Genomic DNA, 22963 nt, shown 5'->3' on the forward strand with positions numbered 1-22963 from the left:
GCTCGCCAAGCTCATGACCAAGCTTTTATTTCAGAAACTTCCTCCCTCAGTCCCATAATGCCCTGCTGCTGCCTTTCATCTGCCTGCCTACCCCTCCCTGGGGACCTTGCTTTCTACTTCCTAAAGTCTGTGAGCTCCAGGATGTCCAGGGAGGGAGGAGGTCCTAGGCCTCTATTCCCAACTATGCATGGCAAACTAGGACCCTCTACCCCCTTAGGATACCCCAGCTTTGTATAGGTGCTGAAGAGATGTGGGATGCAGAGAGGTAGCCTAGGTCCAGTCCTGCCATGAGCTTTGTTTTCAATACCAATTCTGGGTATTGAAACCCAGGAAACACTATATCTGGGAGACTTTTCCTCCCTCTCAAAAAGAGTCACAAGTATCAGGTCATTTGTCTATGCCTCAGCCTTGTTGTCTATAATGTAAGCTGACATTTACAACTGAGAAAACTCGGGCTATTGAGACAACATCAGGTGGAGATGCCACCAGGTTCAAACACTGAGCTAACCATTCAGATAACCAGGACTCCTTCCTCAGAATGGTTCCTTATCTGGGGTAGTAAATGTTCTTTGCAACAAGACACCCTAACTATTCATGAAGTTACTGTCATCCTTATTTCTCAGAGAGGTACAGGGCAGCGAACTCACAGGTCAAGGACCCAAGGGACCCAAGTCACTGGGATAGATAAGATCTCAGCTCAACAACTTAGCGTTGCCCAATTTGAAACTCTGCCCTCCCCTTCCCTCTCCCTCCCGAGCTGGACTACGTACAGCTTTGCTCCTTAACCAATCATCTTTCTGCTCCGCTCCCTGTGAGAGCTCCTGACCACCGGCAGTGGCCCCTCCTGAGGCAGCTACCCACTGGACACTGAGGACAGACACACGGATGGTCGCCATTGGAACCTGGCATCAGTTAGCCTTCCTCCAGTCAGCCATGACAGACAGCTGCAATAGATCAGCGGCCATGCAAGAGGAAAGGGAGGGACATTCTGACGAGGGTAGAACTTCAGCTCAGGACTTCTTCCCCTTCCCTCCGTGGGTGATTGTCCATATGTGGTAGATGAATGCTGTCCTCTCCTGGGATCCAGAAAGTTAGGTGAGAAAGGGAGGAACAGAGGTCCCCAAAAGTGCCCCTGAGGACATGTTTCCAACAACCTAACTCCCATCATCCTTAGCGGCATCAGTCTGGAAACTATCTTTTTTTCTTTTTTTCAATAAAAGCAAGTTTTACTTAATAATCAAAAGTACAAAAAGACTGAATATGCTAGTGGCAGAAATGGAAAATGGTGCCCGGTCAATCCTCCCAGGAGACTAGTAACTGTATGAGTGACTTAGATCTGGAAAAGGTTGTAAACAAGTTCTTGCCAAGTCAATCCCCTCCTTGTCATGGAGCCCAGGGCCGCTGCTTATGAGGGGGCAAACTTCTTCGCTTGTGCTCGAACCCTTTTCTCATATTCCACTCTGTTTTGGCGGTAAATTGTGTAGGCCTCTGCTTGAGCTGGGGCTTGAATATTTGGTTCATTTAGAAGTTCTTGTATTTCTAATAAGATCTGTTTGATCGTGATAGCTGACCTCCAGTCCTTGTCCTCCTCCAGGATGGACAGGCACACTGTGCTGGAAGGATACATGTGGCGGCTCAAATTTACATTTTGGTGGTGAGGACGGCTCGTCATCTTTGTAAAGCATCCGTAGCTTGAACAAGCCTCCTACCCACGGATTCCCCTTCTTCCCAGGAATCGTGCACTCCCAGTTCATCAGGTTCATAGCGCCATCAGGGTTCTTTGTTGGGACAGCGATAAAGCCAAAAGGGTGGTCCTTCCTCCACGCTCTCCTTTCCTGTGTAGGTCAGGTCGGCTGAGGGCAATCCCCGACATATTCAAAGTCCCTGGGCTACCGCGGCCCAGACTGACCTTTGCAACAGTGGCAGAGGCAGTGGCAGAGGCCACGGTGCTCCTTTGTCTCGGAAACTACCTTTAATGCATCAACTTAGACCCAAGCTACAGCAACCTGGAGCAAGGGACAGAAAATTCTAGAAACCTCAGCTACTGTGACCTGGGACACTCATTTCCAACATACAGTCATCTCCTCCCTGCTTTCCATGGTTTCAGTTACCTGAAGTCAACCACAGCCCAAAAATACGAAATTGACACTGTTCTGAGGAATGCGCGCTATCCAGCTGTGTGTGCAAACATAGCTGGGCTATGAATCATCCTTTGCACAATGTTGCCACCTTGTAGAAGCTTCTTGCTCCAAGACACAACCTCAGTTACCAAATCAACGCTTGATGCCCCAGTGGTTGTGTTCAAGTAACTTCCATTTTAATTAACAGTGACCTCCCAAGGAGGCTGATGATGACACGTTGGATCTACCAAAAAGATGCTCTAACATGCTTCCTTTGGTGGGGAAGTGGGAGCTCTCAATAAGGAAAGCATAGAGCATGTGCTAAGACCAATAGGAAGGTAAATCCACCTGGAAACGGTGAAGGAGAAACAGTGCTACTCTTTGTCAGAATGGAACTACCAAGTTGTGTTCATGGTAAGGATAAGTCCTCGGCTGTTATCTCACTTCCTCCGATGACACAGGCTGCTATCAAGGACATCACCCTAAGAAGGATGGGTGCAGCACACAGGGGAGCCATTCGCATAACTTTGCAGTGAGTCACAATTTAATTACAGTGCTTCCTAACAGACTGTTATATGATTGCAGCATATTGTTCTATTAGTCCTTTATCTTTTACTAAGCCTGGTCTATAGATCAAGCTTTACTGTTTGTGCATACGTACACACATGTGTGCATGACAAAAGAATGGTCAACAGGGGGTTGATGCTATGCTGCTTTATCATATATTAGAAACCTTAGATCATAGCCCCTGAAGTGAAAAGACGATGACTGTGGTGAAAACCTGTCTCTGTCTCTGTCTCTCTCTGTCTCTCTGTCTCTGTCTCTCTCTCTCATTTGTGAAGATGAAGATGGCTCCATGTTTGTAAATTGCAATTAGAATAAGAGTTGTGGCATGATGCTAACTGGACATGATTCTCCGTGCCTGCTCTAACGCATCCATCTCTGGCATCTTATCTCCGGCACACAGAGCAACCCAGAGAGACTGAAGGGGCAAAATGACCAAGCAATTACAGATGCTCAAGCTTTCAGGCTGTGTAATTAATTAACTGCCACCAGGTGCTGCAGAACAGCGCGCCAAGAAGAGGAGAAAGATGCTAAGCAGAGGTGAGCGCCCCAATCATCCCTGGGCAATTTCTTCCCTTTCCAGCTCTGCACATAGCAGCTGGATTGGAAAAATCATATGGTTTGTGAATCTGGCCTTAAAACCTGAGTCCAGGCAAACTAATTAATTTCTGAATTCAAGTCCTCCTATGTAAAATGAAGATAAACCAATGATTCTTTCAACTGAGCAATGCTCATCATGCTGCCAGAGCCCGCATGAACAGCAGGTGCATGGCAGGGTGGACACAGGGAGACTGAGGAGCTCAGGGCAGATGAGCTCTCAGCATGTCCAGCACCCCAACAGGAGGGTGAGCATGAAGCCTTTAAGGGAGACATTGGGTCTAGGCTAGGATGTGAGGAATAGTAGGAACTGGCAGGGTGTGACAGGACGAGGAGGCTGTGTGGGAGGAGGAGTGAAGGAGCCTCCAGGTGGGAGACTGCCTAGAGTTTGACAAGGAGGACTGGAAGTCAGGCGACAGGCCCAAAGGCTGAGGGGACATGGAGACATGGTGCTACAGAGAAAATGTGGAACTGTGTGGCCCAGAGGAAATGTAGAGCACTCCCTGGGGAGGGAGCCCACACAGGAGTATGAGCTGGCAAGACCAGTGAGAAGATCTGATGGGCTGTCCATGGAGAGCCCAAGATGGAAAGGGGTAGAGGTGGCCGGCAAGAGCTTGAAAGAAAGGGTCAGGAAGCTGGGACGGTGAGAACACACAAAACGGATACTAAGAGTGTGAGGCAACTGAGAGACGGTGGGAAAGAGTAAGTGAGGAGGGGGCCGCACCCCATCCCAGCTTCTGGTGGAAGCATCTGGACGCTGCTCTCCATGAAGCTCTGTGGAGGGACTGGAGAAGACACAGGAAGTACAAAGGTGGGCATTGTCACCACACCAGATGGGAGGGGAAGAGGAACGGGGAGGGGGGGAGAGAGGAAGGGGAAGGGAGAGGAGGGGAGGGATGTTTTATTGAGTGTCTTCTACCACAATGGCATTAGTAAGGAACGATGAAGCAACTACTTGGGAACGAGGTCACTTCACTATGTTAAATGGAATAAAGCAAGTATTTAGCATTTAGCAACGGGCCTTACAGCTGGGTTGTAGAGAGTAACCACCAGTCTAGGAGACAATCAAAATGTCTGGCCAATGGCTGTAGAAGATGTTACTCCATACTGGCTGGCTCCTGAGATTTGACTTGGTCTCAGAAGACCCACAACTGGCATCTATTTATTACATTATTCCTTAATTTCCATGATTTTTTTCATTTAAAAAAATAAACCTGAAGGTGCGCATCTCTAACGTGAGCATGTAGGAGGCAGGCAGTGGGGCTACAGAGTAAAACCTTAGCACTCGCTTGCTCTCTCTCTCTCTCTCTCACTCTCTCTCTCTCTCTCTCTCTCTCACTCACACACACACACACACACACACACACACACTGAACCTAGTTTATCACCCAATCATGGGTCTAAAAATAGCTGCTAACCCTAAGAAACAGGCATAAGGTGTCTCTGCTGACCACACCCACCCCAGACCTCAGAATCCTCCTTCCCTAGCTCATCATGGCCACCCTGCTATCCCTGAAGGAGGAGCAGAGACAAAGGAGAATGAAGGGTGTGTGCGTGTGTGAGCTGAAGAGTGCGCGAGACAAAGGCATGGCTAGCACATGCTCTGCGAGCTGCAGGGAAGTGAGCCCAGGAGAGAGGAAGGCACAACCTCAAAAGAAAAGATCTGGAGTGTGTCCGCTCGCATCCAGACGGTTAAGAGGGACTCCCAAAGACCACGGAGCCTGGGAAGACTGAGGCTGGAGGGTGGCATGGCTTACCGAGTCCGTCCAAGTTATTTATCAAGAATGAGGCTCTCCAGATTCTGGGGGGCTTGAGGCAGTAATGAGCTTGCTGGCGGAGGGGGTGTGAGGTAAAGCTGTTGTGCTGAGACGGTGACAAGGGGCAGCTGGCTGACAGAAGACACTGCGAAGCCTGTATAGAGAGCTGTTCTGGAATAACACTAGATACCAAGACTAAAACACATGTCTGAGTTGTTAGGAGAATTCTCGATGCATTTGTTAGGCTCCATTTAAAGACATTGGAGGCAAGGTCATATAGGTCAGGAGAGCATCCATCAAGAATTTTAAAGCTAAACCCAGGGCTCATTAAAAGCACTCAGCTCCCAGTGACTATAAGCATGATTGCCCAAATTCCAAATGAATCTTTTAAATATATGGGTATAGTTTTAACGAGAGAATGGAGTTTGAGATCTGGATGTATCTGGCAGACAACACAATGAATACTTAGAGGTCTTTTTCTTCTGGTGCTGCCTAGATCAACCCCGGGGGCCTCAAGCAAACTCAGCAAGTGAACTTCATCACAAACTCCATACCATACTTAGGGTATTTAGAGCCTACAAGACTTGTATACAGATGATAGCTTATCTATACAACTGAAATAAAAGTGGGTGGCTGCAAATCTGCGCTTGAGAACGTGCAGTATGAGGCTTCACTCCTTACTGCGCCCAAGGCCACAGCTGCATCCACAGAAACTTATCTATCCTGATGATGTTCCAGGAGTCCAAGGACAGCCAGGCAGACCACACAATAAGGATTTATTACCCTAATATGAAGTCACGGGAATGGTAGCTTGAACGGTATCTGTACCTTTCCATCCTTCCCATGTAGCTCACCATTAGCTCTCAGCAAAGAGCAGCACTGTAGGGGGGACTCAGGATAAGGCACCTCCTGGGGTTCCAGGTACTGTAGCTCTTTTTCAGTTTTGCAGTATTGGGGGTGGAAGGAGGGCCCTCACATGCTGATTATGCAGTCCACTCTGGCTGTATCCTGACATCTATTCCTTAGCATGCTCCTCATGTCTCGGCTACTACTGCCCAGACCATCCTGTCTCCATGACACCTGCAGTTGATGGGTGAACTGTCTGCCCTGGCGATCTCAGCCTGTCCAGGCTTGCCCAAGGCAGCAGGCCTGACTCTTCCTGCTGAAGACAGGGCCTGATCCCATGCTTTGACTAGCAACACCCTCAGGGTAAGCCGCATCACACCTAAACCACTTTTATTTCAACCAATTCAAGCAAGATTTCCAGGAAAGAAAAGGAGGCTTGGAACCAGGAAACTGAATGCCAGCTGCAGCGCCCAGCTTGAGCTCACTGGGAACAAATGATTCCACTTTCCTGGGCCGAGATTCCCTCATCACTAGAGCAGTCAACTGTGCAGAGAAAACGAGGTGATAAATACCCACTGCCTGACACATAGTAGGTGCCTGATGGTCCTCCCCTTCTCCCTCTCTGTTCCCACTTACAGCTTTTTCTCAAACAGCTAGTCACGGGTATCCCTCCCCACTCCACCACCCACACTGCGTTTCCTGTTCAGAGTAGCTTTTACACCTGAATCCTGAAGACTTCTTTAAAATCCTCTCGCAGGAGATGTGACTGCAGAGCATTGCCTAACTCTTGGTTCCTGAAATAGAAATGACAAAACTGCACATCGAAGCTAAGAAGGGGAAGGAAGAGTAAGAGAGCAAAGAGGATTCCCGATGGTCAAAAGTAAGAGGCCCAGGGCCTCCCCAGCTTCCTGTCCTCTGGCCTCCATGAACAGCATCCATGATTTAGCAAAGAAAATGAACATTGCCCAGTTACATTTTGATTGCTGATAAACACATAGCCCCTCACCCCCAGTGTTCATTGCAGGGAGAAAAAGGGTGTCCCTGTGGCAAAGAGCAACAGAGGAAAGAAACTAAGATCAGCCACAGAGTGTCTGAGCCTCCCACCCAGTACCACCAACGAGACTCACAATAGCGAGGTCCTGGGGGAGTCCTGGGAAGGCCCGGGGAGGGTCAAACACACAACCATTAAGCAGGGCAGTTACAGGGGCCTAGCTCTGAAGTCTAATGTTGTCCAGCTTGGACTAAAACTGGCCACTAGAGAAAGAATATTTTATGTATTGTATGGATATATCGCCAATCAATTAAAAAGCCTATGGCCTATGGCTTAGGTGGAAAATAGAGATGGGACATCTGGGACTCCTGGCTTCAGTACATGATTTTTGGGTAAAGTCTACATCCACACATCCACTAGCCTTTTGGGAGAGGTCCAATCAAATGACCTTTAGCCATAAGACGTGTAAAGGCCAAGCATGCAGAACAGAATTTCCCTTACCTCCCGATGGCATCCTGGATGAGCTGGTGCACGTCCACCTCCTGCTTCCTCAGGGTTCCAAACGAAGAGTGGCTCTCCACCATACCCCTGCCGCCAATGTTCAGCTTGACCTTCCCCACGACGGTCCCGAGCGTCCCACTCTTATGGTTCTCACACTTGCTTTCGTATTTCACGAAGTCTGATTCCACAACCACTGGGAAGAAGACAGCAGACGAATCTGAAGGCAGATGGGCCACCTCATCTGTTGTGGGCAGCCCAGCTTCCCAGAAGCCTCTTGGGAAACCCATACCAGCATCCAACTGGAAAGTGGACAGCTGGGGTTAGTAAAATGCAGTGTGCACCCCTATATGCTGACAGAGTGCAGTCCTGGACTGGCCAGAGTCTAGTGCTTAGCCCCTCTTTAGCCACTGTTATGGTTAATATTGACTGTCAACCTGAAAGGGTCTAGAATCACCTAGGAGACAGACCTCTGCCTTGCCTAGAAGGGAGTTTCTCCACTGGACTGAATGAGGTGGGAAAGCCCCACTTAGTATGAGAGGCACCATTCTGTGGGCTGTCCTAGAACAGGACACAGTGAGCTGACGGGGACATGATGTGACCAGTTTCCTCTTCCCGGCCTTTCCTACCCAAAGTGTGAGCCAAACTAACCCCTACTTAAGTTGTTTTGGTCAGGTATTTTATCACAGCAAGAATCAAAGGTAACCAAGATGGCCACTATCTGAGGCGAAGGCTGGGAGGGGACTCATGGAGGACAGCAGTGACACCTGTGCCCACACTGCTGCTACAAAACCCAGGGGAGACACTTAGCATGGCAGAATCTCCAGGACAGTCCTTGGACATCCTTCCTTCCCACCACCAGTCATGAAGAACAATTCTCTGGTTTCCCTTAACATCTCCAAGCAAATATAATGCTTACATTATATCTGACCCCTAGCCAGATATCAGTAGATATGCCCAGCCCCCTCAGCCCCTTCCCAAAGCACACAACCCCCCAGACTCTATCACTTTCCATCTGGATTTCCAGACTCTAAGGAACACAGCAGTGCTGCCAGGTGTTCCAGTGTCAATCAAGTCATCTGGGAATGGCCTGGCTCCTCACCGACACTCAAATGTTCTGCTGCCAAGCTATCCCCTCATTCTCCAGCTGAGCACATGCAGGTGAGGACTACCAGGGTGCCTTTGGGTCCATTCTCTGCTCTGAACCCTTAAGAACAATACCTGATGAGCTCACATGTGAACTACCAGCCTTGGTGGTCTTCCTTCCTTCCTTCCTTCCTTCCTTCCTTCCTTCCTTCCTTCCTTCCTTCCTTCCTTTTCTTTTCTTTCCTTCACTGTCTCTTTTCTTTCTTTGGCACTCAGTATTGAATCCAAGGTTTCACACATAGTCAAATATTCTACTACAAATATATGCCCCAAGCCACTGTCCCCATTTTAATCTGTCAAGATACAACTATAAAAATATGGCCTCAGCCATCATTGGTAAGGATGTGTTAAGAGCCCGTGTGGGCATCGTACTCTTTCTCATGTGCTCCACCCAAGTCTCTCCCGAGGCTCCTGACTAACCTTCGGAAGGGACTCTAAACCACTGAGCCTGGCAGACTTCCTTCTGCTCACTCACTACCAGAAGCAGGGGATGTGTGGCAGGAAGCAGAGGCCAGGTGCAACCTTCAGAGGCCCCTGCCTAGTGACTACATCAGTCAGCCAGTCCCTTCTCCCATGGGTTCACTGCCCTCAGAAAAACACCATAAGCTGGGACCAATCATACAAAACATTAGACTATGGGGTAACATGTTGAGATTCAAAATATAACAGTTCCCAAAACTGGTCACACAGCAGATATGAAGAAATCAAGAGTATATACATGAAATGTCACCCCCACACCTGCCAGAAATGATCTCACTTCTACATGATTCTTTATCAAGTCACCGCCTGCTGAAAGGGGAGCCCTGGACTATCAGTAATCCACCAACAATCCAATCTTCCCCTCCCTCCTCCTTGTCCTTGGCAATACTCACACTAGAGTTGGGGCAAGCAGGGGGTAAAAAGCACCAAGGATGAAACCTTTTGAATCTGTTCCTCCCGGCCTGAGCTCTGACCTCAAATGATGGTCTTATTTGGGAATCCCTATGGTGTCCAGTGACACTGCAAGCCTAACTTAACTCTGTGTGATCTTTCTGGGTACCACCAAGTTATCATTTTAACACCACAGAGAGAAACTCCAATTACTAGTCAGCCCTTGGTGTATTTTATATTCTTCCCCTTGTTCCAAATTATACTTAGTTATTTTACTCCTCAAAAGGGGGCTTTGCCCTCAAGTACATAAGCCTATGGGTAGAGGGGGTGTGATGGTGGATACTGTCCACTTGACAGGCTCTAGAATCACCTAGAAGACAAGCCTTCAAGCAAGCCCGAAAGCTGTGGTCAAGGTTAGGCCAAATGAAGTGGAAAGGCCCACCCTAAATGTGGTGGCACATTCTAAGGGACAGGGTCTGGACTGAAAACTAGGGAGAAAGCCGGCCAAACACTGGAATCTGCGGCTCCCTGGTTCCTGGCTGTGACTGCAGTGCGGCCAGCAGTATCTCAAGCTCCTGCAACTGTGACCTCCGCACCTAGTGTTTCATACAGCTGTGAGCTAAATAAATCATTTCTTTCCTAAGTTGCTTCCTGTCAGGTAGTTTGTCACAGAAATGTGAAAAGCAGCGAATGAACAGGGATGATGTGAAATTCAGATCAACTCAACCATTCCGTGGCAGCTTCATTGGCTGAAGGCAGTGTTTATAGGTGGCGTGGCAGAGGGGGCAGAGTTTCATCCAAAAGCAAGTGTGGAGGCTACAGACCCAAGTGACCTACTCTAGCTCCCTTTCCCTTTAGTAGATACACAATCAAAAACACTGAACGTACAAGGAGACAAGGATGGATCAATTCGCATTCTTCTGCATGCTGCCCTCCAGTTGAACCAGCACCATTTGTTGAAAAGGCTATCTTTTTTCCATTGGATGTTTTCAGCCTCTTTGTCGAGGATCAAGTGACCATAGGTGTGTGGGTTCATTTCTGGATCTTCAATCCTGTTCCATTGATCATCCTGCCTGTCACTGTACCAATACCATGCAGTTTTTAACACTATTGCTCTGTAGTATTGCTTGAGGTCAGGGATACTGATTCCCCCAGACTTTCTTTTGTTGCTGAGAATAGTTTTAGCTATCCTGGGTTTTTTGTTGTTCCAGATGAATTTGATAATTGCTCTTTCTAACTCTGTGAAGAATTGAGTTGGGATTTTGATGGGTATTGCATTGAATCTGTATATTGCTTTTGGCAAAATGGCCATTTTAACTATATTGATTCTACCGATCCATGAGCATGGGAGGTTTTCCCATTTTTTGAGGTCTTCTTCCATTTCCTTCTTCAGAGTCTTGAAGTTCTTGTCATACAGATCTTTCACATGTTTGGTAAGAGTCACCCCAAGATACTTTATACTGTTTGTGGCTATTGTGAAGTGTGTCATTTCCCTAATTTCTTTCTCAGCCTGCTTATCCTTTGAGTATAGGAAGGCCACTGATTTGCTTGTGTTGATTTTATAACCTGCCACTTTGCTGAAGTTGTTATCAGCTGTAGGAGCTCTCTAGTGGAGTTTTTTGGGTCACTTAGGTAGACTATCATGTCGTCTGCAAATAATGATAGTTTGACTTCTTCCTTTCCAATTTGTATCCCTTTGACCTCCTTATGTTGTCGAATTGCCCGAGCTAGTACCTCAAGTACAATATTGAAAAGATAAGGAGAAAGGGGGCAGCCTTGTCTGGTCCCTGATTTCAGTGGGAGTGCTTCAAGTTTCTCTCCATTTAGTTTGATGCTGGCTACCGGTTTGCTGTATATTGCTTTTACTATGTTTAGGTATGGGCCTTGAATTCCTGTTCTCTCCAAGACTTTAAGCATGAAAGGATGCTGAATTTTGTCAAATGCTTTTTCAGCATCCAATGAAATGACCATGTGGTTTTGTTCTTTGAGTTTGTTTATGTAGTGGATTGCATTGATGGATTTCCATATATTGAACCAACCCTGCATTCCCGGGATAAAGCCTACTTGATCATGGTGGATGATCGTTTTGATGTGTTCTTGGATTCGGTTGGCAAGAATTTTATTGAGTATTTTTGCATTGATGTTCATAAGGGAAATTGGTCTGAAGTTCTCTTTCTTTGTTGGATCTTTGTGTGGCTTTGGTATCAGCATAATTGTGGCTTCGTAGAAGGAACTGGATAGTGTTCCTTCTGTTTCTATTTTGTGGAATAGTTTGAAGAGTATTAGTGCTAACTCTTCTTTGAAGGTCTGATAGAATTCTGCACTGAAACCATCTGGTCCTGTGCTTTTTTTGGTTGGAAGACTTTCTATGACTCCTTCTATTTCCTTAGGCATTATGGGACTGTTTAGATGGTCTAGTTGGTCCTGATTTAATTTTGGTATTTGGTATCTGTCAAGGAAATTGTCCATTTCCTCCAGATTCTCCAGTTGTGTTGAGTACAGTCTCTGGAGGTCAACATGCAGAAGAATGTGAATTGATCCATCCTTGTCTCCTTGTACTAAGCTCAAATCCAAATGGATCAAGGACCTCCACATAAAGCCAGACACTCTGAAGCTAATAGAAAAGAAACTGGGGAAGACCCTTGAGAACATCGGTACAGGGAGAAAGTTTCTGAACAGAACACCAATAGCATATGCTCTAAGAGCAAGAATTGACAAATGGGACCTCATAAAATTACAAAGTTTCTGTAAGGCAAAGGACACCATCAAGAGGACAAATCAGCAACCAACAAATTGGGAAAAGATCTTCATCAGATAGAGGGCTAATATCCAATATATATAAAGAACTCAAGAAGTTAGACTCCAGAAAACCGAACAACCCTATTAAAAAATGGGGTACAGAGTTAAACAAAGAATTCTCACCTGAAGAACTTCGGATGGCGGAGAAGCATCTTAAAAAATGCTCAACTTCATTAGTCATTAGGAAAATGCAAATCAAAACAACCCTGAGATTTCATCTTACACCAGTCAGAATGGCTAAGATTAAAAATTCAGGAGACAGCAGGTGTTGGAGAGGGTGTGGAGAAAGAGGAACACTCCTCCACTGCTGGTGGGGTTGCAAATTGGTACAACCACTCTGGAAATCAGTCTGGCGGTTCCTCCGAAAATGGGCACCTCACTTCCAGAAGATCCTGCTATACCACTCCTGGGCATATACCCAGAGGATTCCCCACCATGTAATAAGGATACATGCTCTACTATGTTCATAGCAGCCCTATTTATAATTGCCAGATGTTGGAAAGAACCCAGGTATCCCTCAACAGAAGAGTGGATGCAAAAAATGTGGTATATCTGCACAATGGAGTACTATTCAGCCATTAGAAACAATGAATTCATGAAATTCTTAGGCAAATGGATGGAGCTAGAGAACATCATACTAAGTGAGGTAACCCAGACTCAAAAGGTGAATCATGGTATGCACTCACTAATAAGTGGATATTAACCTAGAAAACTGGAATACCCAAAACATAATCCACACATCAAATGAGGTACAAGAAGAAAGGAGGAGTGGCCCCTAATTCTGGAAAGACTCAGTGAAGCAGTATTCGGCAAAACCAGAACGGGGGAAGTGGGAAGGGTGGGTGGGAGGACAGGGGAAGAGAAGGGGGCTTACGGGACTTTCGGGGAGTGGGGGGCTAGAAAAGGGGAAATCATTTGAAATGTAAATAAATTATATCGAATAAAAAAAATTAAAAAAACACTGAACGTTTACTGCAGAAGAAGGAATTAGACATGGTTTCATCCAATAATTATGAGCTGTCGATACCGTCACACACCACCGTCACACACCACCGTGTTCCACAAAGAGCAAGGAGTATCGGGTTTCAGAAAGTTTCCAACCTCGAGCCCAGGAAGCCTGGGAAAGCATGCTCATGCAACCATTTTAAAAAATAAAGTTAAAAATCACAGACAAAAATGTTCATCCCAGCCTTACTTATTAAGCCCAAAATTGTAATAGTTAATCAAATTAGGGTTAATTAAAATGGTTAATCAAATTATGCACAAAGGGATAGTGTGTGTTGCTGAACTAGAATTAAAAATATCTACGTTTTAACTAGAATTAAAAATACATACAAATATTAAATAAACAATAAATGCAGAGTATATTAAAATTGTATACAGAATGTTTCTACTCCTGTTTTTTTTTTTTAAATACTTAGCTGTCGGGCTGGGGAGATGGGTGTCAAGTACTTGCTACAGGACCATGGGGTGCAGCACACACATAGACATGGTTTGGTGGTATAGCCCAGGTTCAGTGAGACCCCGTCTCAAAACAATATGGTGAATGATAAGACACCTAATGTTTACTAGCTGTCACATGTGAATGTATGTGCATACACACACACACACACACACACACACACACACACATATATATATATATATATATATATATATATACACAATGTTTTTTATTAGATGCAGCTAAAAATGACCACATTATGTATTAATGGATATTTACACATGATGGTATTTTTTGTTGGTTATGAAGGTTTTTTTTCTTCCATCTTTTTTGTATGCTTTACAATAACAGCCATGTGCTACTTAGCAATAGGATCAAGGTGTCAAAAATGCATTCTTAAGTGACTTCATCATTGCTAAGACATTGTAGGGTGCTCTTATACAAGCCAAGATGGTTCAGACATCAGTAACTAGCCAATGTAATCTTAAGGAATCCCAAACTACACGAAGCCTGTCATTGACCAAAAGTTCTGTGGCACAGACTGGATGAGGATCGCATAGACAATCTATGAGCTCTCTAAGGACAAGCCACGGCCGTCCAGCACATCATTGGATGTGCTATTTCTCTATTGCATATCTGTACAAACTGATTAGAAACCCAGATGTGGCTGAAAACAAGGCTCAGTGGGTAAAGGGACTCACCACATAAACAGGAGGACCTGAGATCCAATCAACAGAACCTACAGAGCTAGATATAGTGCGCTTGCAGTGAGATGGAACAGGAGGATGAATCCCCAGAAGTTCTTGGTCCATACACTACATCACACTGGCAACACAGTGGGAGAACAGCTAGAAACCTGGACTCATACAATGTAGTGAAGGCTAACACCTAAGGTTGTCCTCCGACCTTCACTGGTGCTATGGCCTGGTGCATGTGCGCTCTCTCTCTCTCTCATACACACACACACACACACACACAGAGAGAGAGAGAGAGAGAGAGAGAGAGAGAGAGAGAGGAAAGACAGAGAGTAGCAGCCCAGGTGGGTTCTTTTTTTTATGATTTATTTCCCCCCTGCCCATTTTGCTCCCTATCACTAGATAGTAGAGAAAGGAAGAGAGAGAGAGAGAGAGAGAGAGAGAGAGAGAGAGAGAGAGAGAGAGATCCTTGAATCTAATTTCTTTCATCTTGTTTCTTCTTTGAGCACAACTACTAACAAATTGCAACCAACCCTCCTGAATGACCATCAACCACCAACCCTGCTTCGTGGGCCATTTATATGTTCTCTGCAAAGTTCCCAGAATTCCAAACATCACGCAATAACAGAAAAGATCTTCAGCTGTCAAAACCTTGCCTCTGCTAGAGCATGAGGTAAATCAAAGTCAGCTGCTGCAAAACAGCCCCATATCCCTCACACCAGGGATTAAAATGGAAACATATTCTTATAATATCTCAGTGTTTTTTAAAGAAACCAAAATTTCAGAATGCTCACTACAAATAAACACCAAACCAATCTTTTTAGCAAGCCCTCTACAGCTACTTTTGGACTTGGGAGCTTGCCCTGTTCCCCTCAGAAAGCATCAACACTGCATGGCATTATGATCAGTGTGCAGCAGTTTTAGTCTTAATACAAACCCAAATTTTGTATAGGGGAATCACCCACCCCACTTCTGCCGGGCGGCACTAACATTTAAGAGCAGCACAATGATCTTTGATACCTGAACTGACTATCACCTTTAATACACTAAGGCATGGCATTTCAGTCATTTGCCATTCAGGTGTGCACGTCTGTGCTCGTTAAGGAAGGATACCCCCTTTACCAGAGAAGAATCCGTATAAGGCACCCTTCCATTCCAGATGCCTAGAAGAGTCATGTTCGGTCTTGGACTAGCCACTGAACTCCATAAGGAAACGTACCTGGACTGAGAGGGTGCCCTTCTGTGAGAACATCTCCCAGGGTGGCAGATAAAATCTGGTACTTGGGTCTCTGCCAGCACCAGTATCTCTTCTTTTTGGTCACCAGACTTAGAAGTTGCAGCTTGTCAGAGTCGTTCAAGTGTGAGACAGAAATCAGGTCTCCTCCAGCATCAACTTCTTTAAGAAAATTCCGAGTTGCTTTGGCAAACATTTTGTCGGGTTGAGATTACCTGAAAAAAATAAGGTTACCATAGAGTAAACATGGAGTCACTTTTCATCTTTTTTTCAAAAATTATATTTTCCTGTTGTTACTACAGTTGGTGTGAAAGACAGTGTCCACTCCAAACAACCAAGGAGTGTGAGGCCACTTGACGACAGTGAAATAAGATTGAAGAAAGGGAAAGATCAAACTGAGACTTTGAAAGAGGATAGGTTTCAGGTGGGGTGGGCTAAGTTGTACTTCAGAAACAAGCAGCCCTGAGAGGCCAGTGGCTTACAGCAATAAAAGTGTATTTGTTGAGTTGGTTTGATGTGCACCTCTGTGACCCCATAAAGCAGAGGTGAGAGTTAGCCAAGGCCACCCTGGTCTATAGAGTAGATTCTAGGTCAACTAGACCCTGTCTCAAAAGAACCCTGTTTGTTGCTTACACTGCATGTCAATACAGATGTAACAGGAATGGTCCGGTTTTTAATTTTTATTTTTGGAAGTATTTTCTTTTTATTTTTTTTCTGTTTTCTTTTTAGACAGGATCTTATTCTTTAGCCCATGCTGGCTAGGAACTCATTGTTATATAGTTCAGGCTGGCATCAAACTCTAAACAATCTTCATGCCTCAGCCTCCCAAACATTCGTGTTACAGGAGTAAGTCAACTGGCACCCAGCTGAGAGCTTTATTTATTGTGGCCATTCAAAAGACCAAAGTAGAAACCACCATCTTGAATAGTATCAATCATTATACAACATAAAAGAGAATTCTAGAAGGCCTTACATTAGTAATTAAACATCCTGGCACAAGATATATTGATGGCATATTACTTAGGACTTGTCAAGACCTTGATTTAACCAACCATGAGAGTCAAAAATACAATCCTCCTAAGAACCTGAAGGCAGAGACCTTGGGGTATTTGGAAATATTAAAAAACAATTGCATCTGGATTGAACATGTGCAGACTCCCCTTAAAACAATGCTGTAATAAGCAGAAGGCTAATTGTATAAACAATGTGCAAGTGATTTAAATGTACCAGGTGCTATGTGTAGAATGAATGAAAACGTCACACCATTTTGTGGGAGGAGGGTTGGCTAAGGTAGGTGGCCCATGTTGTCAAGCCCAACACTGCTTGGTCCTGGAGACCTGCCTTGATCAACAAGGGCGTGTAGGAGGACAGACAGACAGTCATGTGTACAGGGAATCTGGCATCAGGTGGGCTATGCCCTCTCTGGTGGCAGCAACTTGGAAACTCAGAGTATTTATTTTATACATGTGAACTCTGAATTGAGGAGGCTGGTTTATTGTGTGCAGCTGAGTACGGAGGCAGGCTTATAGTACACAGCTGTATAAGAAAACGGTTTTGGCCAATTGTGACAGGAGGGTTCTGTGGAGACGCAATCTCTGGCTATTGTCATCTGGGAGGAGGAAGCTGTGGTTGATAGCTTTTGCACACAGTGTCAGCATTTGCACTTGGCAGAGGAGGGCTTTGCCATCTCCCTCTGAGCCCGCCCATACGTTGGAGGCATCAGGGTCCTTGGCATGGTTGTGCCAAGCCAACAATCCAAATACAATACAAGCCAACAAATACACTCAGGACCTCATCTACACGCCCAGGACTCCCTCCACTTCCCACACTATCCAACCCTTCGGTGGTACCTCGGGACCACCGCAGATCTGTGACAGGTCAAAGACAGACTTCTTCTACATTGTATGATCTTTCCTACTCGGAAATGAATGGTAGCTAGCTGTGAATTTTTAACCCAGAAATAATAGTGGCACTGCAGCTAGAAGGAGAAAGAAAGTCCATGAAGACATAAAGAGAAAACAGAAACATTTAGTAGGCGAAGCAAGGGCTAGTGAGTGGGTTAACGGTCCCAAGGGAAGTGGTACTCCTTCCTCACACCAACACAGGAGAAAATTAGCAATAAATCAGAATTTCTTTGAAGAAAATAAAACCATAAAAATGGTAGGAAATGCACAGAGAAATATTTTTGCAATCATAGGATAAAAGGACCTTTATTCAGACAGACAGATGGCAACCTAAGTAAGTATTTGCAATATTTATGACAAGAGAATTATTTTTAAAACAACTTTTAGAGGCTGAAGAGATGGCTCCCGGTTAAAAGCACTTGTTACATTTTTATCACCCACATGAAGGCTTACACCTGTCCAAAACTCCAGATTGAGGGGATCGGATAGCCCCTTATATAAAATTAAAAAAATTACTAAAACCAAACTTTTATAAATCAGATTCTTGAATATAAACACAAAGATCTTAAACGTTTACAACAGATTATTAAACAAAGTCAAATATATACATGTACACACAGATTTCAAGTCACATACTTAATATTACACAAAAATCATGTTGAAATAACACTTTTATTGGCTTGGGGATTTTGTTTTGTTTCTTTGCTTTTGTTTAGGCTTTATTTTTAAGCTGGGTATGCAACAGCCTAGGCTAGCCTCAAACTCATAATCCTCCTGCCTCAGCCTCCTCAGTATTGAGATTATAATTGTGTGACACCATGCCTGGCTGAAATGGCATTTTAAGATTATCTATGATCAAGTAAAAAACTGTTGAATGGCCAAGAGCGAGTGTTTGCATTCTTGCTCTGGAAGCTGGCCAAACACGTGATCACACAGCACGCCAGAGCTTAGGAGCTAGGAGGAGTCTTGGACTTGGTTTAGTTCACAGTCTTCATCTTCTCTGGGGTTTCAGAAACATCTGCCTTCCCTATTTCCCCAAAGTACCTTTTCCTCGGGTCCTGCAAAGCAGTAGCTGCTTCAGCCTCTTCTTACATATTCCGAGTAAAAATAAGCACTTGAGGAGAAGCGAAGTTCCTCTCAGAAGCAACAGGCTGCCAACCCTGTGACTAAGGATTTTCCCTTCAGTGAGCACTCACTGAGTCACTGGCCAACTGTCAACTGAGTCATCATTAAGAACTCTTGCGTACACGCTAGGTTCTGAGTTGAAGCACTTCAAAAACACAACAACAACACTGGGTTTATGCAGGGCTTGGTTGCTCATGCTTGTAATCTAAACACTCAAGCCAGGAAGAGAGTTGAGAGTTTTAAGTTAGAGAGTAAGGGCTCTCTCTCTCTCTCTCTCTCTCTCTCTCTCTCTCTCACACACACACACACACACACACATCACACACACACAGCTTTATGGTAGCTATTGGCGGATCATGATGTAGCATGGATGGCAGTAAATGTCATCCTCCCCTTGGAGAGAAGCCATGGGCCCCTGTGTGCAGCAGAGTCCACGGTGTCCAGGCTGCACTTTGTAGCCAATGGGAAGAAGAATCCACTAGGGCTTTTGTGGCAAAGGAACATTTACAGAAGCAGGGGGCCAGGGTGTAAGGGAGCCCAGGACAGCAAGGCTTTCCGGTGTCTATGCTGGTGCTCTGCTGCCACTTCACTGGCAGACTCGGGATGCTTAGCAAGCTCTGGGGTGGACTCCAGAAGGAGCAGATGACAGGAACAGGCTGGGAGGTTTGAACCAGAGCCTGAAGGCCGTGCACCCCTGTGGGAAAGTCAGATGAACTAAATCTATGGAAGGGTCTGACCAGAGAACAAAGGCGATTAAGCACAGTCACTTAGGTCTTCAGAAAAGCAAAGTGATGTGGGCACCGGTAAAGGTTCCTGATGCTAAGTCCAGTGACCCGAGTTCGATCCCAAGACCTACACAGAGAAAGGAGAAGGAAACTGACACCTTTGAGTTTTTCTCTCACCTCCACAGCTGTGCACACACATGCACATAAACAAATATATAAATGTCTAAATGTAAGCAGAGTGGGTAGGAGAGAAACAGACAAGAAATGGCTGGCAACCTGTGATGCTCTGAACGGTGTCAGTATCCTCAGGGGCGAAGATGCATGCTTTGTGGATTCACTAGAACGCTGGTTGGGTGGCCAGTGATCATGGTAGGAGACTCTAGGACGTCTTGTAGACAGTCCAGGCAGGTGGCCTGTAACAAAATAGCTTGGCCAGTTACCAAGAGATGGGCTCAGGAGACTGGGGTGGTTGGTGACTGCCGCAGCTATCTGAGGGACAAGGTGCAGGATTTGTTGTGTTAAACCAAAGAACTTTGAACAAAACTGAGTTTCCCCTTTGGCATGTGAAATCATGTGGCTAACAGACTGGTCTGATTCAGTCTGCCCTGGATGCTTCAATCACTATTTTATAGTTTCTAGATTCTTTCCTGAAACAAGCTAAATGTTTGGGAGTTCACAAACCCATCTTTACACCCAAAGTGTTTCTACAGAGGTGATTGGCAGACTTGTTGTTAAAAACCAAGGGAACCCAGCTGCTGTGAAGGCAGCCCTGGTAACAGCACCAGTTCTCCCAGGGAGATCAGCAGCTTAAAAGGGGCCGCTTCAATTTCACTTTTTTTTTTTGTTTAAGATTCATTTATTTTATATATGTTGTTAGTACATTGTTGTTGTATATATATTGTTAAACACAGCAGAAAAGGGCATTGGGGATCCCATTACAGATGGTTGTGAGCCACCATGTGGTTGCTGGGAAATTGAACTCAGGACCTTTGGAAGAGCAGTCAGCGCTCTTAACTGCTAAGCCATCTCTCCAGCCCCTCAATTTCACTTTTTTTTATTTACATTGCAAATGATTTCCCCTTTTCTGGGTCCCCACTCCCCGCAAGTCCCATAAGCCCTCTTCCGTCCCCCTATTCTTCCATCCATCCCTTCCCACTTCCCTGTTCTGGAATTCCCCTATACTCTTGCACTGAGTCTTTCCAGAACCAGAGCCCACTCCTCCATTCTTTTTGGACATCATTTAATTTGTGGATTATGTCCTGGGTATTCAAAGTTTCTAGGCTAATATCCACTTATCAGTGAGTGCATACCATAATTGATCTTTTGAGACTGGGTTACCTCACTTAGTATGATGTTCTCCAGCTCCATCCATTTGTCTAAGAATTTCATGAATTCATTGTTTCTAATGGCTGAATAGTACTCCATTGTGTAAATATACCACATTTTTTTTTTATCCATTCCTCCGTTGAAGGACATCTAGGTTCTTTCCAGCTTCTGGCTACTACAAATAGGGCTGCGATGAACATAGTGGAGCATGTGTCCTTATTGCATGCTGAAGAATCCTCTGGATATATGCCCAGTAGTGGTATAACAGGGTCCTCAGGAAGTGACATTCCCAGTTTTCTGAGGAACTGCCAGACTAATTTCCAAAGTGGTTGTACCATCTTGCAATCCCACCAGCAGTGGAGGAGTGTTCCTCTTTCTCCACATCCTCGCCAACACCTGCTGTCTCCTGAGTTTTTGACCTTAGACATTCTGACTGGTGTGAGGTGAAATCTCAGGGTTGTTTTGATTTGCATTTCCCTAATGATTAATGATGTTGAACATTTCTTAAGGTGTTTCTCAGCTCTCCGAAGTTCTTCATGTGAAAATTCTTTGTTTAGCTCTGTACCCCACTTTTTAATGGGGTTATTTGGATCTCTGGGTTCTACTTTCTTGAGTTCTTTGTATATATTAGATATTTGCCCTCTGTCAGATTTAGGGCTGGTGAAGATTCTTTCCCAGTCTGTTGGTTGACGTTTTGTCCTTTTGACGGTGTCCTTTGCCTTATAGAAACTTTGTAGTTTTATGAGGTCCCATTTGTCAATTCTTGATCTTAGAGCATAAGCTATTGGTGTTCTATTCAGGAACTTTTCCCCTGTGCTCATGTCCTCCAGGGTCTTCCCCAGTTTTTTTTTTCAATTAGTTTCAGTGTGTCAGGTTTTATGTGGAGGTCCTTGATCCATTGGAGTTGAGCTTGGTACAAGGAGATAAGAATGGATCGATGCACATTCTTCTGCATGCTGACCTCCAATTGAACCAGCACCATTTGTTGAAAAGACTATCTTTTTTCCACTGGATGCTTTCAGCCCCTTTGTCGAAGACCAAGTGACCATAGGTGTGTTGGTTCATTTCTGGGTCTTCAATCCTATTCCATTGATCCACTTGCCTGATATCGTACCAATCCTTTTTTCATTTCATCTAGCATCAAACCTAGCCAATTGCCTCTTGACAGAGTAAGTTGCTTTAGGGAGTTACTGGGCACCTACTGCTCTTAGGATCCTGTTAGACCATCACAGGACTTTAAGAAGATGGTCTCCTGGAGAAATTAAGGCCATCACTTTCTTTTCTCCCATGTGTGGGTATAATTTACATGGCACCAAAATCTATACTCCAAAAACATGAAACTCATCCCTGGCCATGCTCTCATCCTATTTGCCCTTTATGCCTCTTTTACTATAATTATCTTTATGTTTTCTTATATAAATACAAAGTCTGCACACCCCTTCAGCCTTGTTTTTCTTATATAGTAATATAACCCATAGATTATGCCATATGAGTACTTTCTTATTTACAGTTGCATACTATTCCTTCCCTGGATGTATTTCTGCCTAAGGACCATGTCGTATATAGCGCATCACTTGATTTAATCCTTTAATTCATGCTATTTTAAAAATACCATCATTCAGATGTGGTGGCTAAATCCTGTAATCCCAGAATTATGAAGGCTAAAACTGGAGGACCGTCATGAGTTTGAGGCTAGCCTGGGCTAACAGTGAGTTCCAGGCCAGTCTAGACTGTAAAAAAACTACATTGAACAAGCAAACAAACACACAAAATAACACTAAATATTCTTTCATAGATGGGCAATTGAATTTAGATGCCAGAGCCCTAGAAAAGATTCCTGATAAATGGGTAGGTACATTTGTTACTCCAAAGCATCTTGTCTTCTTCAGTCCAAGTAACAATGTATCTGCTCTTACAGGTATCTCTTAAAATGTACAGTATCTGGATTAGCAATGATAGGCCTCAACTTTTACAATCTTTGCCAGTCTCATGGGTGAGAAACTGAATCACAGTAAAAGATATAGGTTGTATTATCTCAATACAAATAAAAACAAACATTTGTTATTTGTTACAAGCCTTGGGGGAGGCTGGGGGACATTTCTCTGTCTTAAAAAAAAGTTCTTGGCTTTTCTATTGTGTTGTTGATGTTGCTGTTGCTGTTGCTGTTAGTTTATCCATATGGGTGTCTTGCCTGCATGCCTGACTGTGCACCTTGTGTACCCAGGAAGGCCAGGAGAGGACATTGTGTCCCCTAGAACTGTAGTTACAGAAGGCTGTGAGTAGCTATGTGGATACTGGGAGTTGAACCCAAGGCCTTCAGAA

The 22963-nt window shown here is 44.8% G+C and overlaps 1 protein-coding gene and 1 pseudogene across 1 annotated transcript in view; both read right to left on the reverse strand.

Annotated features, from left to right (window-relative positions):
* Gsdme (gasdermin E) overlaps nucleotides 1–22963 on the reverse strand; it is a 58123-nt gene that overhangs the window by 30999 nt on the left and 4161 nt on the right. The window contains exons 2-3 of the mRNA XM_052173706.1: nucleotides 15547–15776; nucleotides 7377–7569 (exon numbers count right to left, since the gene is read on the reverse strand). Of these exons, the coding sequence (XP_052029666.1) occupies nucleotides 7377–7569; nucleotides 15547–15757 (404 nt within the window). The 5' untranslated portion in view covers nucleotides 15758–15776. The remainder of the gene's footprint in view (nucleotides 1–7376; nucleotides 7570–15546; nucleotides 15777–22963) is intronic.
* On the reverse strand, nucleotides 1347–1899 carry LOC127678606 (SUMO-conjugating enzyme UBC9-like; annotated as a pseudogene).

Source organism: Apodemus sylvaticus, chromosome 2 (assembly GCF_947179515.1).
Source record: "Apodemus sylvaticus chromosome 2, mApoSyl1.1, whole genome shotgun sequence".
Taxonomy (NCBI): domain Eukaryota; kingdom Metazoa; phylum Chordata; class Mammalia; order Rodentia; family Muridae; genus Apodemus; species Apodemus sylvaticus.